The sequence below is a fragment of the Eschscholzia californica genome, unplaced genomic scaffold (genome assembly GCF_041429995.1).
Source record: "Eschscholzia californica isolate CP2 unplaced genomic scaffold, dmEscCali1.0.p SCAF_1, whole genome shotgun sequence".
In the NCBI taxonomy this organism is placed as follows: Eukaryota; Viridiplantae; Streptophyta; class Magnoliopsida; order Ranunculales; family Papaveraceae; genus Eschscholzia; species Eschscholzia californica.
Genome location: NW_028238198.1, coordinates 15279172 through 15304469, shown reverse-complemented (window position 1 = coordinate 15304469; position 25298 = coordinate 15279172). Strand labels below are relative to the sequence as shown.

Sequence of the window (25298 nt, the reverse complement as noted above, 5' to 3'; positions counted from 1 at the left end):
ACTCTAAGTCTTCGCCTGTTGTGTTAAGCCATTTTTTTTTGTTCAAAAAAAAAAAACATTTTCTATGTACGAAAACGGCCCACAAGATTTTAATACCAGAAAAGTAATGGTGCTTACCCGTCCAGGTTGAAGGGGAACACCTCTGATCGAAGAATTTTCTGATCAGACGTGGATTGAGAGTTTCTGATCTAGAAACCCTTGCCTTCACAAAAGGTTTTTGATCAGGAACCCCTTCGACAGAGGTGTTCCCCTTCACCGGCGCTCTTGTCGGCAAAGGGGAACCTAGAAGGAGAGAGAGAAAAAAGAAAGGAAGAACGCGGAAGAAAAATAAGAGAAGAAGAAAAATAAGATATATATATATATATATATATATATATATATATATACATATTCTTTTTTAGTTTGAAGTTCGCCGAAAAAAGTGATTGACCCGACGACCTTCGTCAGAGAAGATGGGGAGGTGCCGAGAGGGAGAGATGAAGTAAAGGAGAGAAGTAAATATATAGAGGACAGATAAAAAGATGATGTGTCCTTTAATGTTTGTAAACTTTTTTAGAATTAATCTTATTTTTGCCCCTAATGGTATTTCCATTTGAAAAGTTGAAATTTGTTTGCCTTCGGGGGCTAAATGAATTGTCAGACAGTTTTGAGAACCAAAACTGTGAGTTAATCACAAATTAGGGGGCTTAGAGAAATTAAGCCTTAAAAAAATCATCAAATGTTTACTAAAAACTATCAAATTCTACCTATATACAATCATTAATTTCATTATATTGATTGATAGAAGTTTTCTAGAGAGTGAAACAAAGAAAACCTAGATCAAATCTTCATGATAAAAACTTAGTTCTATAAGATCAAATCATCAGGATCTAATAATTTTTAGCTTTTGTAAATCTTTAAATGTTATGAGATTGTGTTCACAAAAAAAATGTTATAAGATTTTTTAGATTTTGTATCCTTGATAATTTTCTTATTTTTCCAAATCAGCTGTCACAAAAAATGAAATCCTTAACTTTTAGTTGATTAAGATTGAAAATTGTTTTGAAAGCGTTACGTAAATGTTAATTACGTTAAATCAATGTTAAAAAGATGTTATATAAATAATCAATTCGGTAAATAAAAGTTTTGTAAATACCATGACACCACAAATATATGGAAAAACTGGGGAGTGTGTCCTTGTAGTGGACCTTATGTATGACGGTGCGAAAGGAGCCAGCCGACAACCCATCCGGCAGTTTATATAAGTGGCCACACACGTCTTTGACCGACATTTACAACGGGTTCGGGCGGGACAACCCACTAAAATCTATCAGACCGGGCGGGTACAACCCAGAATAGGTTAGACCTCGGTGCGTTTTATAGGACTCGGGTGAATGCGTCGGATATGGGACATTTCTCCAACCCTATGGACCCGCGGGACCATGACAAGGAGGGTATTGAATCATAAAAGGTGTCGTCCTCTCCTACTCACTCCCAGAAACTACTCCACGTATTTTTGGTAACTGCAGATTTGTTGCCACCTACTAATCTTTACTTTATTTGCAAAAGTAAAAAAATGAAGTTTAGCCACCCCATATATAATACTTCCTCCGGTCAAGAGTCTGGGGCTTGGAAGAGACCAAAAATAACCCAGGAGATATATAATGGGACAAGGGGAAGAAATCAAAACTAGAGATGAACCCAAAGTTGAGATTCAGGTCTCTCTCTCTTCCTCTAACCATAACATTTAATTCAGAACAACAAGATTTGATATCAGGACTAGTATTCTGAGAATTGAACTTATATAGACAATTGAATTTGACTTATATTTTGTGTTTGTTGTTATATATAATATATATATATATATATATATATATATATATATATATATATATATATATATTGTTATTGTTGTTGTAGGAAAGAGGGGAAATATTTTTCTTCTACAGACCAAAAGTTGACAAAGAAGAAGCACATAGTGTTGATGATGTACAAAGGTTGTATATAGTACTTAGACCGGAATCCGGTGAGAAGTCAGTTGAAGAGAAGCAGTCGTCTGATTCAGGCAAGGAAGGTGCTAAGAAAGGAGATGATAATGAAAAGAAGGATACTGGGAAGAAAGAGTCGTCAGATTTTGGTGAGAAAGATGATGAAGGTTCCAGTGAAAAAGGAAGCAAAGGTGGTCATGGAAGCCAGGTACGATAAATTACTTTTATAATCTCTTGTTTCTGAATATGCATGCATGATAAGAGATTGCAATAAGTAACTGCAATGGTTGATGTATAACCCACTAACTAAGCGCATCTCCTATGCAAAACTATGATTTTTGTCAAAAATAACTACTACTTATTTTGAAAATAGGAGAAGACTTGATTTCTTTCGGTTCAAATAAAAATACAAAAATACAGAATGATTTGGACAATCTAGAGACTGAGGGTTAATCTGCAATAAATTATGTTAATTCAGAGGGATAATCTGCAGTAAATTCTCAATTAGAGAGTTGGTGTGCCAAAAAAAAGTTTGTTACTTACAAGACTAATCTGCAAAAAAAAACAATTAGAGGACTAATTTTGCAACACATTCCTCAATTGGAGGGTCGATCTCTAGTAAATTGTCACTTAGAGGGCTAATGTGCAACTATTTCTGTTAATTATAGGGCTAACCCTCTATTAGAGGGCTAATGAGCAATAAAATGTGGGTAGGTCTATTAGTTTAGGGGTTAAAGTTAAACCACAGGGTAAAATTAGGGGTTACTTGAAGAACTAACTACTTATTCAGTTAATTTAGGGGTTAAATATTGAAAGGTTAAAAACGAACCAAATATCCATTATTGAAGAACTCAACAAAAATGTAACAGAGAAGAGGACATGTATGAGTGGACTTTTCACTTCTAATGTGTTAGGGTCTTGTAGAATCATTCAAAGATTAAATCACATACCAAATAATCCAAATCTTATCTTTACACTTTTTCAGTTCAATAGTTTTATCTTTTTCTGAAAGAAATTGTCAGAATCCACTATTCGAAACCCTAAATCTTTATTTCGAAATCGTGTCAGATTTTCACCGAAATCTGACCGTAAGTGCGAATTCGTGTCAGGTGGATTGAAAACCCAACAATTTCTGGCATGTCGGCCGAAATGTTTCGACATTTCACTCCTTGCTAGTAACTTTACCTAGCAGATGTGTATAAGGACCAGAGCCTTCTCGTTCTAATAACTCTGGTCGTGAAATGTTGGAACATTTCGGCTGATATAGCCGAAATTTTTCGGATTTTCAATCCACTGACACAAAATCGCACTTACAAAATTTTTGTGGTAGATTCCACCGAAATCTGGCACTAAATTTTGATTGATTTGAACAAATGCAGGAAGTGAACATTGAGAAGGAGCCGCTGCTGCGATTCATTGTTATGGGTAGAAAAACCCTTCCTGATCCAAGCAATAAGAGAGGTCGACCTTACTGGGGATTCGTCGAGATGGTCACTACCAAGGTTGATGATATAAAGACTGCCCTAAAAGGAGGTACTATCAAGTTACTTCACAAATTCATTTGTTACAGTTTACCGTTACCATCAAGTTTAGATTGCACCAAATTATGTCCTTTTTATGAATATATATATTTCTACAAGATGAGTCAATTTCTAGTTTATGCTTGATTATCGTACTGATAAGTGTTCGTTATATATATCGGTTATTTGTTATAGAGGAGTACGACACGGCCACAAGAGGTCATCGACATAATTCTCCAGCAAGAGCACTTGCCGAAGGAGTTTATCGAATATTACGACACAACCCAGGAAAAAGAACACACACTCATTTGATCTACAAGCTTGAATTTCCATCCGAGGACTCAAAAAACGAACCTCAAGAATCCCTCAACATAGAAAGGGAAGGCTCATTTCTAATACAAATCAAGAACCCAGATCAAAACCAACAAGGAAGAGGAGGATTTGGAGGACTTCAGAACAAAAGAAGAGCAGCATTTCCAGCACATTTACAAGGTCAATTTGGTCAGAAACGATATTCCGCGGCCGATCCACCAGATTTCTTGAACTATGAAGGATGCGAGTTCTTGTTGATTTCAGCATCTGATGACATAGAAGAGGAGTTGGGTTTAGAATTGAAGACCCAAGAAGAAGAAGAAAAGGAAGAAGGTGATGATCATCGATGTTGTTCCGATTTGGTCATGATGTTTGGTGAGACTGCTTCAACAGCTCCTCTTTTTAAAGGTACTTGGGTTTAATCACCTTAATTGGTGCAATTTTGTGCAGGGTTTAGCTAGAAATATGTTGAATTTACTATTTCCTGCTGTAGTTTGAATGAGGCATATAGTTGGATTATTAAGTGGTCAGTCCTAGAGGGAGTGACCTTGTTGGGTTTGTTTTGTTTAGAACGGTGCTTCTGTGTATGCGAACTTCTAGGGTTTCGAGTATATGTATGTGAGATAGTTGTTGGTATGTCTACACCTATTTTAGTTGTTGGTATGTCTACACCTTTTTTTTTTTTTTTTTTTTTTGTTGAAGGGTATGTTTACACCTTTGGTCATTGTAAACAACGTTTTCTTTAACATTGGTCCATTAGTTCGGATGGCGAGAGCGTCACTTAAACTTGATATGAAGTGAAGGTCGCAGGTTCGAAATCTGCATGGGTCATAATTTTGCCAACAATCCTTGGTTGGAGTGATAAGAGGTATAATCTTCCACCTAGAGGTCGCAGTTTCGAAACTTGTATGGGCCATAATTTTGCCAACAAACCTTTGTTGGAGTGGTAAGAGGTATAGTCTTCCACTTAGAGGTCATAATTTTGCCAACAATCCTTGGTTGGAGTGGTAAGAGGTATAATCTTCCACCTAAAAGTCAAAGGTCATCAATTAAAAAAAAAACATTTTCAATCTTTTCCCATTTTGTGGAAGGTTTGCCCCCAAAGCTAACCCCACATCTGTTTGTCTTGATAGTAGTAAGTAGTTGGTTTGTTGTGGGGTAGTTTTCAAAGAGTTATTGGTGCTCCTCTAGAAAGAAAAATTAGAGAAATATTTTGAGTGTGGAGAAAGATTGCGAGAAAAGGGGGCTTCAAATAAACACTTCGATATTCATGATTTCGTGTCCATGTACATTTTCATTGACCGTGGTAGATTTTCGTGGATTCTCGTTATCATTTTTTGATTGTATATATTATCATGGACAATTTTCAATGATATCTTAGGTCCTATAAGTCCTACAAAGACGCGTAAAGTCACGACAAATGTTATGTTTAATTAGGACTAAAAAATCTTTTCTGAGATATGTAACTGTAATTTTTTGTTAGTCTGTTCTGACTCTCCTTGAGGTCTCCCAATACTTTGACTGGCCTCACCTCCAATTAATTAGTCCAGCAAAATGCAGTAGTACAAAAGAACACCTTACTTTAATGGAGAGTGAATAGTTTTAAAGTTGGGTTTTGTCACTTCTGTACCCCCCTCCCCCAATGGCCCCATGGAGATAAGGATTGGACCAACTCTTATCTTCTTGGACCAGCTGGGAATAAAACATCACATGTTTAAAAAATCTATATTTTTGTAAGGGAGTGTTAAGAGGATACAGTGGAATCAAAGAATCTCTAGTTTGTCCAAAAATGTGTTTGTCTACTTTTGTATGTACTCTAGCTAGCCTAGGGTGACCTTCACTTGAGGATTTCCTTGTCTGTGGGGAGGCAGTGGTCCACCCACTAACAATCTAAAATTGTTGTGGATTCAACTTTTTTTTTTTTTTTGTTGAAGGGTTGTGGATTCAACTTGTGATTCATGGTCATTTTTGTAAGTTTATAGAACATCTCAATAGAAAAAAAATTACCAATGAGTATATTAGATACATAGCATGAGCTCACTGCAGAGTTAAAATATTTGGGGCATAGAGCATCTACAAAGCTAAACTAATAAAATCTTAATTAGTATTATTTGTCAAGGTCTAATTGAGACTTTTGTTTTCGATGCGAAAAATAAAGGGCTTTAATTTTTGTGCGATTCCAATGCAAAAATTCCGAACTTGTTTTTTCACTTATGTTGGCTGGTCAATTTAAAAAAAAATAATTAATTGTTTTATAAATATATTAAGATTTGATTTTATATTAGTTCAAATTTAATTATTTATAAGTTTCGCAATTAGAGATATCTCAATATATAGTGTACTCTAGAAATAGAGTGTCTTCTTTAGATATCTCTATTCCACATTCGACCTGTTATCATTGATGTTCCGGTTTGAGTTTTTCATTGCAAAAGACATAACAAAAAACTCTAAAAGTGGAATTTCGAGTTTTTGAGATTGAGTTTTGCATTTGAGATCATTCTCTCAGTCAATCAAGATTGACTAAATTTGTTTTTTGCTCCAAAAATTTGTCTCTTGCCTCCTACTCTTCATATTCACCTCAACCCTATAACTTCCGACCGTCACAACATCTATGCACCATCGCCACCACTATCTTCATCTTTATCTTTCTCATCTTCTCTCTCTAGCTTCTTTCCAAGCCTCGTGGGTAAGATCATCATTAGACAATGCATCGAACATCTTGTGGCACTGGTGACGAAACCCCCGGTCCTCATCTTGTGGAATATTTCGTGGAGGTTCATAGAGTCTTTAGGTTCTTTGATCGCAGGATTTCTTGGTGAATGGGTCGCAAGGAGTTTGTCTTATTGTCATTATCGGAATGTTCATCATCAAAATCTGAGAAATAGATGGTGTTGTCGGATTTAGAGGAGAACCTGTTGTTTGAGGAAAAGGAAGAAGAAGTGGGTTGGGAATTGTTGCTCGAAGATGAGGAGGACTCCAAGGAGAGAATCGCTTAGACAAGGACGAAAAGGCATTCGGGTCAGACGATACTAAAGAAGGGGACGGAAGGGAGGTGATCTTCTTGTCTCTACTTGTGGGATTGAGGTAGGGGTGGGAATCGGTCCGGCTCGGGCCGGTCGGGTTTATGTCATTCATCGAGTCGAGCCAGTCGGGCTTTGAAACTCTCTGTCCATTCGGGCTTTCGGGTTTAATCAGGTGGGTTATTTAAGAAATCCTAGTGGCCAAAATCCGTCCAAGTCCGTCAAATTTTTCGGATATCGGGCGATCGAGTTTTCACCAAAGTTTCAAAATATTTTGGTCGAAATAACCAAAATATTTCTATTTCGATGGTACCGAAATTTCTAACGAAACTAAAATTTAATTAAGTTTCTCTTAACAATGTTGTGGCAAGGGCACTGCGCACTTGGACAACAATATATGTATTTATATTATACACTTCAAATACTTTAATAATACATCTATATATATTTATTACATGCATACATAAATACATACTAGCAAGCATACATATAATTTGCATAAGTATTATAGAATAAATGGATGACATTATTAAGCGGGTTATGTCGAGTAAAGATTATCGGGCAGGCGGCAGGTAACACTTCAAAACTCATACTCGATCAGTTGATTTCATCAGGTCGGATGGGTTAAACCCGCCTTCGAATTTTGGGTCTCTGCGGACTCTAACGGACTCGGGTACTCGTGACGGATTTTGGATTTGTGGACTTTAAAAAATTCCCAACCCTAGATTGAGGTGAGGTAACAATTAATATTAGAGATAAGGGACAATTTAGTAAACTTTGTCCTTTTTTTTTTTTTGATGAAGATTAAACTTTGTCCTTAGTTAATCATGATTGAATAAGTGTTTATGCTCGGATATTTTTTCCTTTATGCGTATTTTTTTTTATGTCCGAAAGCTACTAACTTCACTAAAAGTTAACTTCATAATTTTAGCTATTTTGTGAGATCCCTGCATCGGCCTCAAGTTAATTGTGTTTCAATTGTGGGTGTGGGCTCGTTGGAAAATTACAGTTTTTTTTTTTTTTGATGAGAGTTGGAAAATTACAGTTGGAGATATGCATTTATTTATTTCGTGGTGGATGTGTAACACTTTTTTTTTTTGTGGAACTTGGTGGATGTAACATTTGAGTTTGAACTTCTATTATTTAAATGTTGGTAAATATTGTAGGATAAATTATCTTATTGTGAACAAAAGAAAGATCTAGTCATTTTATTTATAAAAAAGATTTAAGTGGTAGCATATATATTCCACCAATACTTGACTCTTGCCCATTTCAAAAGGTACATTGTTAGGGTTTGACTTTGACAACTTCTTTTGGTGATTTAGTCATCGGAGGCTGATCACATAACCAAGCAAAAAAAAAAAAAAGTATTTATGACATTGAACTTGTGGTTATATATAAAAAGTCATACTTTATTTTTTAGAACAAACATCACATAAACAAAAGAGATTACAAATCGTCCCGAAGAAACAAAAAGCGATACAAACCCATCTGGGCCAATATGTAAGAATGAACAACAAGAAGGACCAAACTCTAATACTAAGATCAACCGGGGCCAAAGCCTGCGACGCAATATTGTGCGCCAGTTGGTTTGCCTCACACCGCCAAAACTTAAGGCGTTCATAGTGGACGCGGTTGCTTTAATTTCCTCGAGATACGATAACAATCTCCACGGTACCGTCGGATCATTGTCAGTAAAATAATCAAGTAAAACCCTAGAGTTTGTTTCCATTATAAAAGCTTCCAAGTAAAACCCTAGGGTTTGTTTCCATTATAAAAGCTTCCATATGATGTTGTGTAACCGCTTGAAACCCTAACTTAAAGCCCTGGAGTTCACTGTGAAGAGGAGAAACCGACACAAATATTTTAGAGATTGAAAAGAGAACCTCACTTGGTGATTCCTTACAATTGCCGCTGTCGGGTCAATACCTGATTTCATCAGTAATCAACATACATATAAAAAGTCATATAATTTTTGGGTTCCTAGTCCAAAAATCTACACCTAAACACACATTTAGTCCACCCTAATATTAATATAAGATTTTAAACCAAAATAATAACTATAATGAATATTTAGTCCAAATTGACCAATCTCTATAGAAAAACAGATCTCTATCATTTCTATTTAATCATAATACCCATTATAATCTTTTATATAAGAAAAAATCCACTTTTGAAAACCAATCCCCAAAATTCTCTTTCTTATTTTTCTCAGATTTTTTCGATTGATTTCAAACTTACGATCTATTTCGCAATATATATACTATTTAGTATCAATTACGTATATTTCTACAACAAAACACATTTAGTATAGTTAAAGTATGTCTAGATGTCAAAGTTACAGTGTCTTTTAGTTTATTGATTCTTGTTAAAGTTACATACTTTATTTCATTTTTTTTATATGTGTTATACATAATACATTATATAGCAACAATGTTTCTTCCATAAGGGAAAAAGACTAAAATCTTATTTTCTTGAAAGATTGGACCTTAATCTCTTTTTGAATTTTATTTTGGGCCTAAAATCCATGGACCCAAAGTCATGTTTAAATGTTGAAGGATAGGGCATTATCAAATTAGTATAAATATATTGCTAAAATGCTAAGTAACCCGTCACTTGTCTAAAAGCTAAAGGGAGGGTTAGATGACGCCTTCTCGAAGGTAATTATGCTTTTCATCATAACAAATAAATAGATGACAATGGTTGTGGTGGGAAAAGAAAGATAAAAGAATTTATTTTTCGTGAAAGGTCAATGACAACCTTCTTAGATGAAGAAAAAGGGGTATGGTAGAGAGATGGGCGTATGAGAGAGTGAAGTGCAGAAGAGGAAAAAAGATGATGTGGATAAACAAATTATTTATAAGAACGTCGTAAAGTTTAGTTTCAGGAAACAAAAAAAAATGGCGTTCAGGGACCAAAACGAACTGATAATGGCTTACAGAGTCAAAAAAATCAATTAATCGCAAATTGGAAGCCGAAACAAAATTGATTTTTTTCAATATATGAAATTTGAGTATTAATTATGCGGAATTTACCTGTATATTTTGAGTTGTTCGATGTATTTGTCTCTCAAGTAAATCAGATCTTAAAACAAATTTTCTTTTCAAATTGAAACTCATGTTTTGAGCTAAAAACATGAATCCCATGCATCAAAATGATAGGAACTATTTTGAATAGACTATTAGAAAACAAAACACAGTTTAAGTCATGATACGTGGGACTTTAAAATGAGAATAAAAATTAACACAAAATCCTAGTTGATAAGATGGTTGAAACTATTTTGAATAAAATGATATGTTTCTTCCTTCCTAGTATAAATTGCATCTAACAAGGTCGCTTGCATTCTCATTGCAACAAAAACAAAGTCACAAACGTTCTCATTTTCATGTTTTTTTTTTTGCTGTTTTTAGTATATATATTATGTACTATTAAATATATATTTGGATTTTTAAATATAAATAGTAATAAGTTTGTCGGACTTTAAACTCTATGTTACAAAGAAAGAGAGACCAAATACGTCTATGTACAATGAACCTGGTAAGACGACTGTTTCCTTCCCACTTCAATTCTTGGGAGGTAAAAACCGACCTTTCCGCGCCATTAGTTTAAAAACGTCCACCAAGGTTTCATTTGGTCATGAAATTGACTAGATTCAATGAATCTAATTCATCTATGACTAAAATATCTTTCAGAAACACATATATAAATACCTAGTTAGATAAGTGCCTCTTGGCATGAAAGTTAACACCTTATACGTGGATCCAAGTCCCAATTTCTTCCTCCTATAAATTATCTCCTTTTTCTTCTCTTTCTTTCTCCCTACAAACTAGAGAGAGAAAGAGAAAAGTAGAGAGAGAAACAAGAGAGATTAGGAGGTTTTTGTGGGTTTTGTATCCAAAACCCTAACCTTAATCGGCATTTATCTCTCTCTCTCTCTCTACTTGATTTTAAGGACAAAGAAAAGTTAAGATCTTTAGAATCCTTTTGCTCTTTCTAAGATTCCCCAAATTTCAATATTTATTGAAAGAGTTCTCTTTGGATTTTGTTCTTATCCAATCTCTCTCCATTTTCCTGGTGATTCATAGAAACACCCCAGGAGAAGAATTTCTTCAAATTTACTTATTTGAATTTTAGGTAAGACATTAGAGATTTTTCACATCTTCAGATTATTTCTCTTCATTTTTTCTAATTCTACTTCTTTTAGCTCATTTTTATATATCTTTTGTGGGTTTTGGGGATTTTCCCTATCTTATGTATTTTTGCTTTAGACATTTATATCCTTGACTCTTGAATGACTTAGATCTGTAATTAATAAATCCCTAATATTGCCATTCTTCTTGCAAATCAATATCTAATTATGGTAGATTAGTTGGTTAAACCCTTTTTACTGATTAACTTCTCTCTAATTAAAACCAGTTTTTCATCACTTGAGGGTTAGTTATTAGTTTGTTAATATGTATAGGCAGATCAAGGGATTAGAATCTAGTTTGTTGGTTTATCTCCTTCACCATCTGAGATGAAAAAAATACCTCTTCCTAATACTATTTTGTTATGAACAATGGGTATTTGATTGTTGAGAACAGAGGAGCTTAAATCTTGTAATTTTTCTTTGCAGATATAAAACCATGGTCTTGTGGGTTTTTGGGTATGGTTCATTGGTGTGGAACCCTGGATTTGATTTTGATGAAAAAGTGATTGGCTTCATCAAGGACTACAAAAGGGTTTTCGATTTAGGTATTGTCTATATATGTATATGTGACTAGTCTGATTAGATTCTTGTTTATATATTTATATGTTTAGTCGATTTTGGACCAATTTTAAACTGTTTTACTGATTTCATCTTTCAGCTTGTATCGATCACAGAGGTACGCCTGAACACCCGGCAAGAACGTGTACCCTTGAAATCAGTGAAGGAGATGTTTGTGTAAGTATAACATTATTCTGACTTTTTCAGCTATACTACATTCTGTCATTTCAGATTTTTAAAAACAAATCCTCATTAGAAAAACAAAATATTCCACATTCCACGAGCAAGAGTAACGATGAAGCAATTTGTCGTTTTTGACTAGAACCGGTCACTGCCTTGAACGAGTCTACCGTAGGGGATCATCCGTACTTCTAGTACAATTTAGGGCTTCAATTTTGACTAGTGAATGTTTTGATATATAATTGTATTGCAGGATAACATCAGTAATTGTTGTCTATATGTTCATTATATCGCAGGAATCGTATTTGAGTACATATGTAACTAATTCTTATCAAACCTTTTTCAGTGGGGTGCTGCATTCTGTGTAAGAGGAGGCCTCGAAAAGGAAAGATTGGCAATGGAGGTACTCATTTTAGAAAATCATAGTCTAGCTAAACTCTCAAACGTTTTAGTATAAAATTATAGGAGTATATAAAGTTTATTGTATAACGATTTCCTATTCTTTTTATTGTTTCTAGTATTTAGAGAAAAGGGAATGTGAGTACGACCAGAAGACATTTGTAGACTTTTACAAGGTGAAATTGCATTTCTTTGTTCTTTCTATCTTTCGATCTTTTGAAGTATGTCATGTTTTGGATCATTTATCGACTCTATCTTTATTACTCTCTGTTTACTAACTTTGTAGGAGGATACTGTTGAGCCGGCTTTAACCGGAATGTTTGTGTGAGTACTTTAAGCATTTTTAGATACTGTTGCACCAGCTTTAACCGGATATTCTGTTCTCCTTAGTGCTCTCATTTCTTTGAAAATCCTGCTTTTTTGAATTATTATAATTGAGTAAAATGAATGTTTCAAAATTTACAGGTTTACATCCACCCCTGACAAAGTATCGAACAAGTATTATTTAGGGCCTGCACCACTGGAAGAAATGGCAAGGTGAAGTAGGAAAACAATGGCTTTTCTTCTCATTCACCCTGTTTATGCTTTTAAAACATTCGTCTGATTATCGTGGGATTTATTTTCGCAGCCAAATTGCAACTGCTTTTGGGCCGTGTGGAAATAATAGAGACTATCTCTTCAAGCTAGAGAAGGCCTTAGCTGATATTGGTGAGAATACTTTATCAGAATAACCCAGTAGGCATATATATTGGACTGGGTTTTGCCGCATTGTACTTATACGATGGTGTACTTTGTGAATGAAAACAGGTCACGAGGATGATTCAATAATAGAGCTAGCGAATGAAGTGAGGAAGGTACTTGCATTCACTGGAAGACCAAAGGAGAAATTGTTTTTGGGTGGTGGTAGTGGTTCATTGAATACTCCTCACATCTCTCTGAAAACCCAAACTCCCTCGCCTCTACAACTAGTCGTTCCTCTTGCGGAAGCTATTGCCATGGATTCCTGAAGATGAGAAGATACTTTTCCTCGAACAGTGATAACAAGACATTTTCATTTGCATCCTTAACATACTCCCAGTAAACAAAAATCTTTTGTGCCGCGTAAGAGGTGTAAGGGATGTGTAATGGATGTACTGAATGAGAGGGTGTAGTATGAAGTATTAGATTACGATACATTATCTGATCAAGTGTTCCTTTTTCTAATCCAAAAATATTATCTGAATAATGTGCATTTCATTACTTAACGAGCAAAAAGCTTAATGGTGTATATGGGTGCATTGTCTTTAGCCTCAGCCTACCTGAACAAAGATGGTAGAGCTCATAATAGGAGCCTAGCAGGTTCTTTACAAACTTTTTGTTATTGGATGGTGCGGACCAGCCTTCTGGCTGCTAGTGATACTGTTCGCTTTGGCACACCTGGGTCTTACTAGGGAAGGGTGCTTAACCTCTTAAGAGGAGCACCACACCCCATCTCACGACTAATGTGGGATTGATTTACAACACGTGAACGTTACATTTGTTGCCATCATGTGTAAATGCTTCTCTATAACAATGAAGAGTTCTTGCTTGGATATCTCACTTTCCAGAAGCCGAAAATCTATTAAAGAAATTACGGTTTTGATTCCTAGCGGTTCGGGTTCTATAATACAAGAACTTGGAACTAAAACTCATAAAAATTACGGATACCTATTGTGTATCGCGTATCTGTCGGCTCTTTAAAACTTGTTATTTGAACATTTTTACACTAATTCGGGATACCATACTTCATTCAAAATCCAAATTATTGTTATTTAACTTATTTAATAATAAAAAGAGATGGAATTATCAAATTCACAACAAGTTATTAAGTATAGGTTAAAAGTTGTTATAAAATTTATTGTTAAATATATTTTAAGATTGTTTATAAGCTCAAATATAGTACTTAGAATATTAATAACATACATTGAAACCTTAAAATTTGCAAAAAAAAACATCAAACCGCCTATTAAAATCGGATAACGGGTATTTCTCGGATATACTCAATTAGCATTGAAATCCTATCGGTTTCAATCGGGTAACGCCGATCAGATGATAAATTCTCGTAGGATATGAAAATGAGAATCATGCAATTTATCTGCTTTCAGGTCTTAACAGATATCCATTAAACTTGGAAAGTTTTATAACAATGCCCTTTGTTATGGGAGGCAATGTTGTTAAAGACAATCCCAGCAAAAGAAGGCAATGCCTATGTGATTTTGACACACCTGCACAAGCAAAAGAAGGCAATGGGTATGTGATTTTGACACACCGGCACAATCGACGTAGTTAGGTTAATGGTTAAGTCGAATTTGATATAACCAACTTTCTATCTTCTTCACCTTCAGTTCATCTCTCTCTCTCTCTCACCACCTCATCCTTTTCTTTGACGCAATTAGGTCAATGGTTAAGTCGAATTTGATTAACCAACCCTCTATCTTCTTCACCTTCCGTTCATCTCTCTCTCGCCACCTCATCCTTCTCTTTGACGCTGTTAGGTCAATGGTTAAGTCGAATTTGATTACAACTCTATCTTCTTCACCTTCAGTTCATCTCTCTCTCTCTCTCTCTCTCTCCACCTCATACTTCTCTCTCGTAAAAGGTCGCCGCCCAGCGACCTCCGGACAGCAAAACTTTCACTCCCCAAATTTGTTAGTCACTGAAAACGCCGTTCTTCCAGAACCCAGCGGCTAAACCATTCCAGGGGACAACGCCTCTATCAGGCATTTCTTATTGAGTGGATTACAGCAACGTCAAGTTTTCCAAATGGAAGAAGACAGACGATTTGACATTGTAAGTGTAAATTTGTTCCTTAGAGATTGTTCTAATGGGTGTTGGAAGGTAATGGCCGGAAAAATTTGTTCGGTAAACTTCAGTTGCTTGCCACAAAATGAAACAAAACAAAAAAAAAAGGAACTTCGCTAAAAAAATCTTTTCCAACGGAAAACTATCTCGGAAAAAAAGCAACAAAAGAAAAAAATATAAACAACAAAACATTAAGAAAAATCATCCCACCAAAACACAAAACAATGAAAAAATAATTTGAAACAAACAAATGTAAAAACGGTCAAAATATATTTCAAAAACAACAAACGGTGAATTAACTTCTTTTTTTCTAACAATATGACAACTTACCAAAATATCTTTTTCAAAAAATCTCGGGTAGAACAATTTAATATGACATGGTTATGACTCATGAATAAGATTATGATATAAACGTTATGTGTTTGTTTTATTTTTGTCCTTTCGATAATTGCACACTTAGAGGGTGTTTGATTTTTGCACTTATTAAGTGATTTTCACTTATTAAGTGCGGGCCGGCAATTTTAGGTCGTTTGTTTTTTCACTTAATAAGTGAAAATCACTTCTAAGTGGTAGCAAAGTAAGTGCAAAATAGTAAGCTCCAAGTTGGAGCTTATTATTCTGCACTTACTTTGTAAGTGCTAAAAATGACATTTCTATCCTTCTCCTAATATTGTAATTACCAATATAATTTTAATTAAGAAGAAAATCTTAAACAATTGATAAATACAAAATCTTTTTATGACTTTCGCTATGACTATTCTCTATCTTCACTCATTATTCACCTAAGTTTTCCTCTTAAATTTTTTTTTAACATCTCTTCCTTCACTAATCATGGAATACCCAAACTCCATGATACAACTAAGTTCTTTCACCTTCATAATTCTTAATTATTTACGATTAATATTTTTGACATAACATTCGTAAACCGTAATTTTCTTTTACCTAAACTATCGAACTTATTAGGAATTAGTATAAAATGCTAATGTGTAAATACACCAAGGTTAAAACAGACAATTTTTCATTTTTATAACATTTAGAATTAATATAAAAATTAAAATCAAGCACTTAGAACCGATGGAAAACAAACACCATAGCACTTACATTTGATATCACTTACTAAGTGATTATCACTTAGTAAGTGGTAGCACTTGTAAGTGCTAAAAAATCAAACACCCTCTTAGAAAGTAACCATCAAGGGGTAAGTGACGTTCTTTCCCAGTAACAATAATCTTTTTTTGGCCCAATCTGCGATTGCCTAATAATTAATCAAAAATACAAGTAAAACAAATAAGGGTAAAACTAAAAAGAAAAGTAATTTCTATTATAACTATCGTTTTCAAACACTGATAACGACTAACAAGACCTTAAATAGCGCATATCATTGACAAGGGAGAAACAAAACATAGTTACGGTATGAAAATGGGATTTGCAAGTTAATGTGTAATTGCAGATTACAACATTCTAAGCCCTATGATTTTCTTGTAAGAATATGAAAGTTTAAGCAAAGCAAGAAATAAGGTGGGAATCAACTCGTTAGAGATAGAGTGAGTTTGCAAACATTATACCTCTTTGGAGGCTCTCACTGCTAGCTGCAAACTTACTCTCCAAATCCACTTCTCCCACAGCTTTAGCTGCAGCTCTCAACTACAAAAAAAAAAAAACACTTTCACTAGGTCAGAGACTGCCTACCTCGACTCTGCTAAATTGATTTGTCCAACCCATTTAAAACCTTAAATGCTATGTGGATTTTGGTTCTTGATCAAAATATTTTTCATTAATTCAAGAGATGCCAAAGAAAAAATGTCTGTCAGAAGGTTGTTTTTCGAACAAGTTCTTGAATAACATAAGAAAGTTGCTGATAAGTTTTTTTAAGTGTAATCCGAACAAATTCTTGACTATTAACCAGTTGTCGATTGCAAACGGAACCTACCACTAAATTTGTTATAGTGTTCTTTTTGTGTCAGTCAATACCAAAACAAGTTACCTAGCTAGGAAAGCATGGACAATGAAATCTACATCGTTGACATACCTGGTTCAAAAACTCATTTAGTCTTCTAGCAAGTCGAATAATGCTTCCTTCAAAGATATCAGTCATCTCTATAATCTCCGCGAAGTTTGCACCCTAAAAAGAAAGTAGAATAATAACTTTTGAATTCTAAAGCAGCAAAACCAAAAGACCATAAAAGACACGAGCAACATATAACACACTAAAACTTTTCTTCTCAAGAGACAAACTAACCTCAAAATTCAATTTTATTTTCTCAATTTATCGAACTTTCGAAATATTAAACCAAGTACCCAGAGGACACAAAAATTATAAGATTTAGAGTCTCGTCACTGACCTTTGACCAACAGTAAATCACATCCATCAAGTACGGTCTTGCTGTTGATTCGACGTATTCTTCGACATCTATATCCAACTTGCACTCTCGTTGTATCTGAAAAATATTAAGACATGTTTACATACTTGTTGCAACACTTCAGAAATGGAACAAACATTAATTTTAAAACTTCAATAAACCTCCGCAATTCTTCGTGCACTGTCTTGGAGTTGTTGTAGTGGTTTTCCAAGTTCAGTTCTCAAATGTATTTGCTCATTTGACCTATCTCCAGGGACGAAACAGCTCGCAAGAGCAGCAACTTGATGGTGATCAAGATCGTTAAATGTACCTAAGCAAGCAGATTGAAGATTTTAAAATTACAAAAATAAATCCGTGAGGAAATATTGAGAAAACTGGATAACGCATAATTATTACCGTTGAACATTAATTCGGTAACAAGGAGTTCATCTCCTGTGTCTATCAAGCAGGCAGCTCTTCCCTTTAGTTGCACAACACCATCAGCATCAATATGGCCAAGCTTCTTTAGAACCCGTGAACGATTCTTAAGTTCATCGCGAAATTTTTGAAGCTGCATATACAATGCAGTAAGTTAGAGTATCTGAGTATGCAGTGTAGTATTATTTTACATCTTAATTTCCCGATGGATTGTTCTATTAGATTCTTAAAGAAATTGGTATTGACAAATTACCAAAATAGAACTGCAAAGTCTTGCAGAGCATGAAAGACTAAACTGCCTTACCACTGTCAGGAACCCACTTTGTTTGCATCTAAGACCTAAGTGTAGGTAATTTAAAAATTAGAAATCTTTCGACACAAGTTTACCTGAGAATCACGCATCTTATTTTTTAGTTGTTGAATCTCATGGTTCACCTCTGCTTTTCTTTGGTAACATTTAATTTGCTTCTTATCTTCAGACGACTGCACAGAATGAAATAATATTAATCATAGAGATTGTACTTAAAAAGACCGACAAGAGAAAGCAAGATCTATCCACAAGATAGTGTTATTGGAAAAACCATGGAGAAAGCGTACACGGTAATTTTAATTGTTTGAAAGCAACATCATTAGTTTTTTAGTGAATTTTTGCAATTTTCACATTGCATTTATGCCTTGGTGAGTATCAATCATCACATGAACCACCTTAACGACGAGCCAATATGAATTTGACAATTAGGGTGTTCAATTTTGTAGTTTTAACAACCTCAAATATTTTGGCTCTATTTCGTAAAGTTCATGTGTGCTGATTAGAAATTAGTCCATGTCACAGCACCTGAATAAATACCACCCATGCATAAATGGAATGTGATCATTTTAAAAAAATTCTCCACACACCAAGTAGAGCCTTTATTTAGGAATAAATTGCATTTGCAAACCTTGTGCACAGGATGAGCGACTAACTTCTTCTCCAGTTCCTCAATTTGGTTAATCAAATCAACAAATTCGGGGTCCTCAATACCCATATCCTGCAAGAAGAGAAAATCAGAAAACTTATTTCCTCTCTCAATACCCAAAATATATCTGTTTGAAGTAATGCGTGTATCATAGCTAGTTCTCGAAGCGTCAGAGTTTCACTGAAAATAACTCGTACCTGGTGTACCATCGATTGATTGCTATTTTGATTCTACTGACTTATAATTTGTTCCTTGATCATAACATAATTCCATGGAATGTACTTCTTCGCTCCAACCAAGGAAATTTCTATAATCTATACTCTATGAGTCTATTCTATAAAAGTTGCTATCAATTATTGCCAGAGTATCTTTTTCCACTTTCTATTATTTCTCATCTTTCAAATGGAGCTTGGTATGAAATATATGATTTGAAAAAACAAATTCAACCAAAGAAGATATACAACAACGGGAAAGCAATTGGTTGACTTCTGATTCACTGTCAAGCTTCGTACACTGGTTTGTAAAAGTTCCATCATAAAACCAAATGTCTATGAAAACTGAGTAATTTAAATTAATTATTGGGGATGAAACAAAACTGATATCACTGTTGCTTTTCTTTCTGTACCAGCTGTATCAGCTAATGCTCTGGCAACTGGCAACAGACAATACCAAACAAAGAAATCATGCACCCAGTGACATATCTATTGGAATAATTTCTCAAACATGAATTTGACGGTTTATTAGTTGAACAGTACTTATAGTTCTTCTGATGAAATAGTTAATCGTGAAGTTAGATAATTCATACTGTTAATTTAGTAACCTAATAACTAGAGCACCAAAGATACCTTCACAGGATTAAGCTTCGGGAGACCTTGAGGGAATCGCGTCTCTAACTCCTGCACTGCCAGCAAAATACTTTGCCTTGCTTCCAATGGTCGGAGGTCAGAAGGGACCGATATTCTGATTTTGCTGAGAGCAGATATCAGAGGCAACTGAACAGGAACCTACATGTAATGAACAGATATGATGTATGCATCAATAATGCAAGATCGAAAATTCACACTTTAATATGGGTAAAGCTGATCAAAGCCGAAGACCGACATCATCCTACTTCACTATGGTCAACTTCAGTCTACCTACTATTCTGTTTCTGTAATATCTTGAGTTCGTAATGAGCATTCCAGATGAACCCTCGAAAGGTTAGGATTAATCCTACCAGTACCTTGTAGATATGTATATTAAAGCCAAAGTAGTTAAAATTGGCTACATGGTCCATCTTATAAATCTAACAGGAATATAGTTCAATTACCGACCCTCTTACCTCGACACAGTGCCAGGTCTGAGAATCAAACTTGAAGTGCCAGTACTAAGAATAATGAACTGAACAGTGAATAAATTATTTTACACAAGCTTCAACTTACCACATGCATTTCACCTTTCTCTCCTGGACGAGGAGGCCATGGTTTAGGCTGAGAATCACGGTTTTCATTTGATCTGGGAGAACAGTTTAGCAAAGTATCCACTATATAATCACTACCACGAGAAGAAGACAATGATTGAATCAACGTGCCCTGTGTTGATGGGGGCTTTTTCACAACATTTACCACCACCCCCCAACCCCAATCTGTTCCACCATCACGGACCTTAACCTATATCAGTGAAGCCATTTCTGAAGGTTACGCAAACTATGGCAGTTAAAATAAGTTTAACACTTAAAACCATATCAGAGTACCACGAATTGGTATACTAATATAATAAACACATGAATTAATAAAACTAGGGCCAACAGTACACAATTAGATGATATAATATCTAATTTAATCTACATGACTAAAAACATATGGCCACCGAAAAATGGGCCCAGGATCACTTACAAACTAGTCTCAATCAATATAATCTTGGTGTAACAAAAAAGCATGCAAAATATATAGAAATGGGTTCTGATAGAAATCACAAAGTCTGTGGGAGGATAAGGCTAAAGGCCCAAACGGCCGCTAAGGGAAAGCCTCCTTAAAGGGTATTTGTCAACAACCAAATAAGAACAGAGCTATTAGGTAACATCGCGGGAAAAAAAAAACAGGATAAGATTCTGTCACCAACATAATCAAGGGAATCGAGTCCGAACCTAGAGCTAGACGATCTAAGATACACATTTCGAAGTATCACGGTATCAACTGCAGAACTTTGTCGAAATAAACTAAATAAGAGTGCAGATGAAGAAAAAGAAGCAATTCAATTTAGCTGAACTACTAGATGTAAAGAGGTGTGTGGAATCGTCCACTTTTACTTACAAGCCTACCAGGAAGAAGGAAATAGAGAACTCTTTCTGGTCTGGTTATTTCCGACATCATCTTTTTCTCAAGTTGAGCAATATCAAGTCTTAGCTTATGATAGTCAGCAACTTCAGCCTATAAAACAGGTTAATAATAGCTTAATATGCAACCAAGAAGAGTTGAGGACATTCAACTTTTCCAAAGAAAGAAATATCACCTCCCCAGTGGCATCAAGCTTAGCAGCTTCTTCTTCTAGCCTTGAAACCTTTTCGCTAATATCAGGTAAAGCCTGAACAACGAATAACAATTAGTAGCCGTTATCCCAGATATCTGAACTGTGTAAAGAACTGCTCATGTGAATGAAGAAAGAGATATAGTATAAACCTTCTCATACTGAAACTGGTGAAATGAGTTTTTGATAACATGTTCAGCAGTAAATTGGCCCTCGGCGCGGCTCATTAAGTTCAAAATAGAGTAGTAGCTTAACCTGAAAGTACTCAGTAATGGAGCAGGTTTACCCAAAACCATATCCTTGAGAGTATGCATCTCCATCTGAAGGAAAAAAGAAGATAGCTGGTTTAATGAAAACTAAAGTACGAAACCATACAGTACACTGTCGAGCACCCGGGTTACACACAGCACAACTAAGGACTCGCCTCCAGTTCTTATCTTTTTCTTTCCTTCTTCATTTTCTTATAAATATCTAAGAAAGTCCGGAAAGGTAGTAAAGTAACTTCAGACCTGACAATTTAGACAGCTCCACTTTCTTGCTAAACATTAGCAGTCAGTTACAGGGTGAAGAGGTTGTGCACTTATGCACCCCGCTTTTGAGATAATGGTGAATATCGTACGCTTGCTTAGTGATAAAAAGCATCATAAAACAAGGATTTATATTTCAAGTTCCAACAAAAAACTGCTTTCACGGGTGAAGTTCATGGAAACAAAAGAAATAGCTAATCTAAATTACCTTCTCATCAACCATTATGATGCAAATACCCCGATCGTCTTTGCCACGTCGTCCAGCTCTTCCGCTCATCTATTGTCAATTGTAAGATAGTAAATGACTAAAAATGGAGGGAAAAAGTGCAGAATCTAAAATAATGCAGTTCTTCGAATCATCACTTACTTGGATGTATTCACCAGATCCAATAAAACGATGACTGTCACCATCCCACTTCTTGACAGATGTGAAAACAACAGTCTTTGCAGGCATATTTAAACCCATAGCAAACTGTCAAACGTATAAATTAGAATAAACCAGAGAAATATGCAACTTGAGATTGAATGCAAACAGATAAGGTCAGAAAGCTGTCTAAACTAGTAATGTTGCCAAAGCAAATAAATGATAGAAATCAATAAGTATCACAAACTAACTGTTTCCGTAGCAAAGAGGGCCTTGACAAGCCCTTCTTGGAAGAGAAGCTCCACCAATTCCTTTATTATCGGAAGAAGGCCCGAGTGATGCACCGCAATGCCCCTCTGGAGAAGTGGCAGCATTAATACAATAGCAGGTAAGTTCCTATCTTCTTCATTCAGACAAAGTATGGCCTTTTGGAAAACCTCTTCCACTATATCTTTTTCCTCTTGGGTGTTAAAATCAAGCTTGGACATAGCCATTGCATGTTGTTCACACTCCCTTCTACTGAAGCTAAAAATTATAACAGGTTGAAATTTCCGCTCCATAATCATCTGAAAAAGAAGCATTCCAATAAGCACTGCATAAGAAACAATAAGCAACAAATAGTGACTGAAGTCCATATCCACGGATAAAACCAGTTCATTTCAATGGATTGGAAGAGTTAGGGTGCATACTTTATCTGATAGTATAACCCAGTCCTCTCTAGTTTCTTCTTTTTCCTCATTTAATTAACTATCTGTTGCTAATTAATTCCTGACAACTTGTAACAACTTACTACCAATTACTACATCAGTACATCGTGTATTTTACACAATATCCAATATTCTCTCTATAACAAGAGTAGATTCTTTCATATAAGCAAGCCAAAGTTCTTACCAGATTCATAATTTTTAGATACCTCAAAAAAGTTCCAATATTAAGTCTTGAACAAAAATGGAAACATCATACTTTTTAGAGGCCAAGCAGCACAAAAAGATCACTTTTGTACAATCTAATCAAGAGTCATGGTGTACAGTGTACACTTTTTGGGCAAATGCTCAAGTTTCAAACTTTAAGATGAATCAGTGTTCGTTTTCCTTGGACGTAAGGCATCTTTTATCTAATCAATTAGCAATGGCTGGATCATGTATGACTTCTATGATCATTTACACTCTATTCAGCTATTCAAATGCAGCTGAGATATGTCTGTGGTCATGATCGTTCTTTGATGCATTAATCATGATCCTTGTGAAAGAATAGTACCATGATAATTGCACACTGACAAGAAACTATTAGTGTTTTTATTACTTGGAATGTTTACACAAGAAGTAGATCATGAGTTATGAGACAACACAAAAATTTTGAAAGTATGGAACTCACCTAGCTAAGGGAACCCATCCAAACGAAGCACAGAGCAACTAGTTTGATAGGAAGATAACCAAATACAGATAATTATTATTCAAAGAACAAATACCTTAACAATCTTGTATATGTCAGAACCCCCAGAGGCAGACCCACCCTTTGCAATTCTTCCACTTGGTTTGGCACCCGCACCTTTATACCCATCACCCGGCTTCTGCTTCGTGAAAGTATCCTGAAGTTTCACAAAATTATCTTCCTTGAACTGCTCATTCTCATCGACAACAAGATACAAACCTGATCCACCCACAGGAAATACATAATGCTGCAATGGGGTAGGCCGAAAATCTGTGTAAACTACATGACAAGGTTGTTTATGCAAATTACAAATCCATTCAGCAAATTCAGTCGCATTCGACATTGTTGCAGAAAGAAAAACCATTTTAATAGCGGGTGGCAAGAATATAATACTCTCTTCCCACACAACCCCTCGTTCACGATCTTTCATATAATGGATTTCATCAAAAATAACCCAAGCAACTTCCTTCAATACTTCAGAACCTCTATAAAGCATTCCTCTCAAAATCTCAGTAGTCATGACCAATACACTAGCATTAGGAGAAAGAGTAACATCACCAGTCATCAAACCAACATCCGAAAATTCCTGACCTAACTCTCTATATTTCTGATTACTTAAAGCTTTCAATGGTGAAGTATAAATTACTCTTTGTTTATCTCTAAAAGCCATGGCGATTGCATATTCAGCTACTGCTGTTTTACCAGCTGAAGTATGTGCAGAAACCAATACAGATTCATTTCTTTCTAAACAAGCTACAGATATTTGCTGAAAAGGATCAAGAACGAAATTATAGGTTTTAGCCATTGTACCATTGAATACCGGATCAGATAGGGTTCCATGAATAACTTCATCTTTTGCAGAAACATAACCAGTAGGAACTGCGACCTCGTGAACACAAGTCCGAGCTAAGCTCCGCCGTTTCGATGCAGATTCAGTTTCTTGCTTGTCCTCGGATGCCGTTTCAGGTGTAATCTCCTTATTTTCTTCTAGTGTTTTCCTCTTTCCGAGCGTCGGTGTTTCTTCCATTCCCAATTTCTAAACCCTAATTTCAAACTTTGTTGTTATAAGGGTTTAAATAAATCCTAAAATCAGTAGTTGCGATTTGAAGTTGTTTCTGGTGAAGTTCGAATTCTGAACTTCAAAACTAGAACTTTAGGTTTCGATTTGACAGGGAATAAATAGAGTTTCAATCGTGTGTAATCCCAAATTGAGGTTTTGATGTCAATCGACGGTACGGGAATGGAGGCCAAACTCTTATTGAGGTTTTTAAAATTTCAGACAAAACCCTAGAAGGAAATGAAAGCCGCTGGCGCGCCAATTGGGATGAATTTATTTTCCAATCCAATGAAGCGGGAATAAGAGAAATGACAGTTAAGTCCTAGGGAGATTTTGTAGGCGGTGACCAATACGTGGACAACCCTTTTTCTTATATGGACAACCAAAATAATTAATTTTTTTGGGTGCTTCTAAAGGCACCTGACCAAACAGCTGTTAGCATCCAAAAATATTGTTGACTCAAGTCCTATGCTTTAAAAAGCGGCGCCTAGGCGCCGCTTACACACTAATCGGCTAGCTGCCGATCGACTAGCACTCGGTCAGCTAGTCGATTTCAGCAGCCGAGTTAGCCGGCGCCCAGGAGCCGACTACCCGGCTGGCTAGGCGCCGACTAACTCGGCTCGGGCAGCAGCTATTTTTTTTTTTTCAAAACCCCAACTTAAAGTTAGGGTTTTATGTTCTTTCCTTATGCAGCCGTCCCCCCCTCTCTCTCTACT

The 25298-nt window shown here is 35.5% G+C and overlaps 3 protein-coding genes across 3 annotated transcripts; 2 read left to right on the top strand and 1 right to left on the bottom strand.

Moving 5' to 3' along the window:
- Positions 1-1579: 1579 nt before the first annotated feature.
- On the top strand, positions 1580-4439 carry LOC147564455 (uncharacterized). The gene is made up of 4 exons (XM_086665900.1): positions 1580-1697; positions 1900-2175; positions 3347-3500; positions 3683-4439. The coding sequence occupies exons 1-4, from the start codon at positions 1644-1646 to the stop codon at positions 4219-4221; spliced, it is 1023 nt and encodes a 340-aa protein (XP_086522026.1). The 5' UTR covers positions 1580-1643; the 3' UTR covers positions 4222-4439.
- A 6069-nt stretch (positions 4440-10508) lies between these two features.
- Positions 10509-13367, top strand: LOC147564454 (gamma-glutamylcyclotransferase 2-1-like). Its single transcript, XM_086646450.1, has 9 exons — positions 10509-10953; positions 11435-11553; positions 11667-11743; positions 12093-12149; positions 12265-12321; positions 12432-12469; positions 12611-12682; positions 12774-12853; positions 12953-13367. Exons 2-9 carry the CDS (start codon positions 11445-11447, stop codon positions 13150-13152), a joined length of 690 nt encoding a protein of 229 aa, XP_086502576.1. The 5' UTR covers positions 10509-10953; positions 11435-11444; the 3' UTR covers positions 13153-13367.
- Positions 13368-16259: 2892 nt separating this feature from the next.
- HEN2 (RNA helicase, ATP-dependent, SK12/DOB1 protein) lies at positions 16260-25022 on the bottom strand. Its single transcript, XM_086646436.1, has 16 exons — positions 23563-25022; positions 22346-22660; positions 22098-22202; positions 21939-22007; positions 21356-21523; positions 21189-21260; positions 20990-21106; positions 20120-20347; positions 19544-19702; positions 18681-18770; positions 18130-18225; positions 17722-17875; positions 17487-17635; positions 17308-17403; positions 16995-17087; positions 16260-16609 (listed from the first exon to the last, which is right to left on the bottom strand). Exons 1-16 carry the CDS (start codon positions 24550-24552, stop codon positions 16499-16501), a joined length of 3012 nt encoding a protein of 1003 aa, XP_086502562.1. The 5' UTR covers positions 24553-25022; the 3' UTR covers positions 16260-16498.
- Positions 25023-25298: the final 276 nt, after the last annotated feature.

Excerpts from the sequence above, each read along its gene's own strand:
- LOC147564455 (XM_086665900.1), top strand. The coding sequence starts at position 1,644 with ATGGGACAAGGGGAAGAAATCAAAACTAGAGATGAACCCAAAGTTGAG. Across the intron at positions 2,176-3,346 it reads AAGGTGGTCATGGAAGCCAG|GAAGTGAACATTGAGAAGGA; the intron begins GTACGATAAATT and ends GAACAAATGCAG. Across the intron at positions 3,501-3,682 it reads AAAGACTGCCCTAAAAGGAG|AGGAGTACGACACGGCCACA; the intron begins GTACTATCAAGT and ends TATTTGTTATAG.
- HEN2 (XM_086646436.1), bottom strand. The coding sequence starts at position 24,552 with ATGGAAGAAACACCGACGCTCGGAAAGAGGAAAACACTAGAAGAAAAT. Across the intron at positions 22,203-22,345 it reads CCCTCTTTGCTACGGAAACA|TTTGCTATGGGTTTAAATAT; the intron begins GTTAGTTTGTGA and ends TACGTTTGACAG. Across the intron at positions 21,524-21,938 it reads TCATAATGGTTGATGAGAAG|ATGGAGATGCATACTCTCAA; the intron begins GTAATTTAGATT and ends TTTTTCCTTCAG.
- LOC147564454 (XM_086646450.1), top strand. The coding sequence starts at position 11,445 with ATGGTCTTGTGGGTTTTTGGGTATGGTTCATTGGTGTGGAACCCTGGA. Across the intron at positions 12,150-12,264 it reads AGGAAAGATTGGCAATGGAG|TATTTAGAGAAAAGGGAATG; the intron begins GTACTCATTTTA and ends TATTGTTTCTAG. Across the intron at positions 12,470-12,610 it reads GCTTTAACCGGAATGTTTGT|GTTTACATCCACCCCTGACA; the intron begins GTGAGTACTTTA and ends CAAAATTTACAG.